The 5,840-nt window shown below is 43.8% G+C and overlaps 1 protein-coding gene across 1 annotated transcript; it reads right to left on the reverse strand.

Annotated features, from left to right (window-relative positions):
• Window positions 1-4,042: 4,042 nt before the first annotated feature.
• Window positions 4,043-5,302, reverse strand: CCER1 (coiled-coil glutamate rich protein 1). Its single transcript, XM_049884970.1, has one exon. It carries the CDS (start codon window positions 5,300-5,302, stop codon window positions 4,043-4,045), a length of 1,260 nt encoding a protein of 419 aa, XP_049740927.1.
• Window positions 5,303-5,840: the final 538 nt, after the last annotated feature.

A 5,840-nucleotide genomic window follows, 5' to 3' on the forward strand; every position in this document is an offset into this window, starting at 1 on the left:
TCAAGGGCACGTTGGTTTGTGCTTGGTTCAGTTGTAACTAAAATATCTGGACATCTCAAAATTGCCATGAGGTGAGTTTTCTCTGGGCTTTGTTATCCAATATTCAGAAACTGAGTTCATAAACCTGATTATAAAATGTAAGTAAGTGTATAATGATTAACAGTGATTTATTGTCTATAACACAAGTCTTCCTAAATATTGGCTAACTTGGTCTTCACAATAGGCCCAAGAATTAATGGAGTATGATCATCGTTTTTGAGGAGACAGAGACTCAAGGCAAGTGGCTACTTCTCAGAGCTCCAAGGCAGGAGTGCCAAGACGTGGATCCAGGTCTCCCACCCTATGCCTAAACTCTTTTCCTCTCTTCCATCAGCTGACCTTGAAGTTTGGCTATGGTTCATTAATTGGCAAACAGCAAATAGATGCAGAACAACGCTAGTTCCAAAATAGCTAAGACACATCCACAGTATGATTTGGCTTTAAATATTCAGATAACAAGGCCAAAGTGATTTGGAAGTATGAAGGGTAATTTTCAAGTGTTATTACATTAAAATGAACTTGTCTGAATACAAACAGCTTAGGTGCTTATATAAAGTTATTGTGCTGCTAAAAGTAGTTTTCTTAGTCCTATATACTTTTCTGCCCCATGGTTGTCTATGGTGTGATATTTGTATCATTTACTTCCCCTAATCTGTAGGTTTTTTTGTAACTCATTTGTAATGAGTGAAACATGTTAGAAACACTTTCTTCTTCATATACAGATGTTATAAAATTTTATGAATGAGTACTCAGAACTAAGTGTTGATCTCTAAATGTCAAGGATATTTATAATCCTTAGAGGGCTAATATTTTCCTTGAAAAATCCCTTTACATTACTGTAGAGACAAAGAAATCAAGACAAATCAAGAAATGCTGTCAGTCACCAGGAGATGAAAATATCAGAAACTTCACGTATAAAAACACCTCAGAAAAGATAGCAAAGATGCTTAACAAGACTAAGCCGTCTTAACATTAAGGTTTATAATCTTTTTTGACAAGGGACAGAAAGAAAATACCTCTGCCCTTGAAGTAAATGGTTCAGTGGCATCTCATTGTAACTGTGTGATTGCAGCTTGATTTCTGGTACCAAGGTTTGAAAATCATGAGTTTTCTCCAAATGTACACTTACCTCTAAAACTTAAAAACCAAAACTGAGCCAGTTGCCATCAAGTGGATTCCAACTTATGGTGACCCATTGTGTTTCAGAGGTTTTCAGTAGCTCCATCTCTTGGAAGGCACCTCTGGATGCATTTAAACCACCAACCTTTTGGCTAATAGCTGAGTGCTTATCCATTCACACCACCCAAGCCTGGGTCTATTCTGTGCTGTACTAACACTTTCAATTCCACTAAATCATCAAACTGGACTGAATAAATGACAGGGGTTCTCCATAAGAGCTGAAAACTATGGAGCTCCAATCATGCTAAACAATAATCCCTAGAACTCTTTTACTATGTGGTAGTAATTCGGGAGCTTTCTGTCTTAAAATTGTAATGATGGGTGTACTAGAATGACCACCTCTGTCCCAGGACAGGCTTATTCATTTCATATTAGTAAAAGAAAGGAAACATCACAACGTCTGGCTAACAAAATGAGTTCAGGTAGAGAACCATCAATCACTAATAGTTTTCTCCTATTATTAATTTTTGCTGGTATCTATTTCAGAAGGTATAGATAGCACGGGCATGAATGGACAGATATGAGTTCTGCCTATATCGCTCACTTCTCACTGGTCACTTCTTCAGATCACTTTGTGCTTCTGACTTCAGTTCCTCCTCAAAAGCACCAAGTTCCTCCCAGCTCTGAGCTTTTAGATTCATGATGCTTTTTGCCCACAGTAAAGGTCCCCAGCTTCAATCTCGGGTTGCCTTGGGATATGCTTCACAGTAATACGTTTCCTTCACAATAGCTGTAGTGACTAATTTGCCTAACTCTTCATTTAAGGTCTTCTCTACTAAACTGTAAGCAACATAAGAGTAGGGATTTTGCCTGTTCACCACCGTATTGTCAATACCATTCACAGTGCTTGGCACCTGGTGGCTCAGTAGATATGTGTTGAAAAAGGATTTATGAACTAGACTGTAAACTTCTTGAGTTGTTGCTCATGTTTTTACCCTTTACAAGGACTAGGGGCTAATGGTTTGTAACTATGGGGTCAACTAATGGGTGCTGAACTTATTAATTTATTTAAAAACAGAATTGTTTGCAGCAACAAATTGCATATTGTCCACATGCGACTGTGAAGACACCCAATCCTAAATGAAAGGATGACTTTAATAAGAACATAGCTAACCTTGACCTAGGGGTTATTTGATCTGTATCAGGGACAGGATTCTTGGTTTCCTCTTACCTATGTGTGTTATAACAGCAACAGAATCTCACGGATGGCCAATTTTAAACTTTTACTGTGATCACTCGGAAATGCATCTTGTAGTAAGTAATGATCTCTTAGAGTATAATTTAACGTTTGGTTATTCACTGCTATAATTTGGAGGGTCTGGTGCAATTTCAAAATTCCTACAATGTTTGTGTCAGTTTTATTTCTCCCTTCTGTTCACTCTGTTGGCCACTGAGGTATTGCTGATTGGTCTTCTGATATTTAAATAAGAAACAAGAAGCAGAATACTTAGAGTTAATATTTTAATTAATTTTTTTTTTTTAATTTTACAGCTTAAGCTTATCACCTCAAAAGATGCCATATATGGAGATATTTGAGTAAATTCAACATCCAGGTAAGGCATCACCATTACAGTCTTCTCTTCGAGAAGTAAATGCTAAGTTGTGATTCAAACTATAGTTTGTCACAAAATGTAATTTTCGAGAAGGCAGGTTCAAATTTTTCATGTATGAATATTCCAGGAATATGCTACGTATGGAATGTTTTATCAAATTATGAGACTTAAGTTCCTAGAAAGAAATGCATTATTACCTCCTAAAAATGTTGGTAGGAAAGGCATTATTTTGAATGATGTATTCTCCCTGGGTGATGGTTTAAACTTCACCAAAAACCAGCTCACACAGGCTCACACCCATCTTTGTTTTAGTCTCCTTTACAAGGGAGACAAAAAGGGAAACACACAAAATAGGATATTCTACTCCCAAAAGGCCAATCTTTAAAAAAAAAAAAAAAAAATCCGTTCTGCAAAACCTATTTTTATGGTTCCTCTGAACTTATAACAAGGAATATATCCAGGAACCGGTCTTCAAAATCTAAGCAATGTTCCATTGTTTGCAGTTACCTTGGATTTTAACTAGATGTACAGGTTGACTTCTGACCATGGGGAATCCTCTCCATGCATGGATTATGGAATGTTGAGGCCATGGCAGATAACCAGTTCCACAGAAGCAACTTCCTGTTCTTCTGAGGAAGATCCATAGCACTGTGGAACAAGGAATATAAATGAGCAATGCTACAAGAGATTGCAAATGCGGTTACCAAACACAACCCTCAAAAATGAACTCTGAAGGTGCAAAACCTATAAGGAAAAATATATTAAAAAATAAAAAAACAGGCATTTTCAAATGGCTTCAGCTAGAACGTCAAGAGCACTGGAGGACATTCAAGGGCCATTTCATGTGTTTCTGAAGCATTTGGCAATCAAAAGATCTGTTGATTCCAAGCACAATAAATAGATAAGGTATATCTTTGTTACAATTTTTTTTTTTTTTGCAGCATTGCCAGAATTAAAAACAAAACAAAACAAAAAAAAACCTCAAGTGTCTATAGAGTGGAAAATACCAAAAAGAAATATTGAAACTGTATTTAGTAATAAAATAGTTGGCCTTTAATCATTTCCAATTTAATTATATTTAATATAAACCCCTCCGCCACCCATGGTGATAAACGAAACACATCAATTTTCGAACAATTTATAATAGCCAAAGAAGGGGCTTACGTATGTTTATTAATGGAACTCACTTTTGCATTTAGTTTTTAATAAATTGCTAATCCATTTTAGCCTCAATTCAGTCTCATTTCACTCCTCAATCCCTTTCCTGGTGTCTAATAGTTAATGTCCTGTACCATGAAGAGGGTTTCCTGTGGCACTTCGGGGTTCATCTGCTTTGGGCTGAAATAATTACAATTTATAAAGTTCTCTCCTTCTTCTTCAGACCCTACTAGGATTGATAAAGGCATTTCCAGAGGCAAATGGTTCTCTTCCTCTCTCTGGTCATCCTCCTCCATCCTCTCCTCTTCTTCTATATCTTCCTCTTCCTCCTCTTCCTCCCCCTCCTCTTCCTCATAGTCAGCTTCTTCCACCTCTTCACCATCAGCCTCCTCCTCTCCACCATCGGCCTCCTCCTCTTCATCCTCGGCCTCCTCCTCTTCATCCTCGCCCTCCTCACCCTCCACCTCTTCATCCTCCTCCTCACTGTCCTCATCACACACTTCTTCCTCACACTCCTCATTATCGTTTTTCTCTTCTTCCTCTTCCTCCACCTGCTGCGGAGTGGGAGACCGGTTTTCCTCCGTGGGGGCAGGTCTGAACACTAGAGAGGGATTCTGCACAAAGCCGTACAAAATTTCCTGCAGCTCTGCGTCTTCCTCGCCGCCTCTGGGTGGCGCATCTCCTGCACAGGAGGCCGCTGGGGAGGCCGGGCCGCCCGCCTGAACCTGCTGTGCCCGCAGCGCCTCCTGCTGGCGCTCCAGCTTCTCCTGCTGCCGCATGTCCTCGTAGATCTGGTTCATGATGAACTGGGTGGTGTTACGCGGCGCGCGCATGCCGGGCGCCCGCCACCCATACAGGTTGACTGGCCGCAGCAGCATGCTTAGATCCACCGGCGGGCTCCTCGGGAAGGAGCGGCGAGGGGGGCGGCGCAGGCCGCGGCCCCTGCGGCCCCATCGCCTCTTCCTGCCAGAGGGCCTTATCCAGCTGGGGTTCCGGGGTCCGTGCCAACAGGAGCAGCAGCAAAGGCAGATTGGCTGCAGGCCGTACACCCGGATCATTTGCACCCGACCAGGGGCCTTCCAGAATTCCGCTGGGGGTGGATGCCAGGGACCTCCCCAACGCCCCCGGTTGGAGTACACGGCCCTATAGGGCTGTCGAGGAGGGTAGCCCCAAGGGTCTGGGCCGTGCTGTTGCTTCGGCTGTTTCCTCGGGGGCTCATATTCGGCCTTGGGGCCATAACGGTATCGCCGCTTGTAAATCGACGCGCTCCTGCGCCTTCGGTGGGATGAGGACCAGTTGCGTAACGGGACCGAGGACGCCCAGCCGCCACCCAGATTAAGAGGGTCCTCCCTTGTGTCTACGGTCTGGTTCATGGTTCAGGAAGCCCTGAAAGATCTAAATGGTAATGTCCTAGAAGCTGTCCTCAACTTCGGCCAGATCCGACCCTCTGGAGAGTCTTGTCACCTGTGTCTCTCCACTCAGTGCCACGTGCCTGCCGCTAGGATCACACCTTTCTCTCCAGGAGGTCCCCCTCTTCCGCTCTTTCGTCGCAATCTCTTGTCCTTCGCACCCGGGTTGTCTTGCCCAGGTGGGTTGGGTGGGACTGGGGCTGGGTAAGGATGGTGGGGGAGGAAGGTGTTGGTGGGCAACGCGCAGTGAGACCCGCTCCCGGATCCCACACACGCCTGCCTCTGCCGAGGCGCGGGTTGGGAACTAGGGAGGCAGGGGTTACGCGTTACCTTGGGGCTCCCTCTCAACCCAGGTGCTTCACGGTGGCCGTCCTGGCCGGACTGAGGTGGCGCTGGGTCGCCGCAGCCTTTAAATACTGGCCAGGGGCCCCCGCGTGCCCACCGCGTCTTTGGTTGCCTCGGGCAACAGCCAATGGGGTTCGAGGTCGTTCTCCCTGTGCCT

The sequence above is a fragment of the Elephas maximus genome, chromosome 4 (assembly GCF_024166365.1).
Source record: "Elephas maximus indicus isolate mEleMax1 chromosome 4, mEleMax1 primary haplotype, whole genome shotgun sequence".
NCBI classification, from domain to species: Eukaryota; Metazoa; Chordata; class Mammalia; order Proboscidea; family Elephantidae; genus Elephas; species Elephas maximus.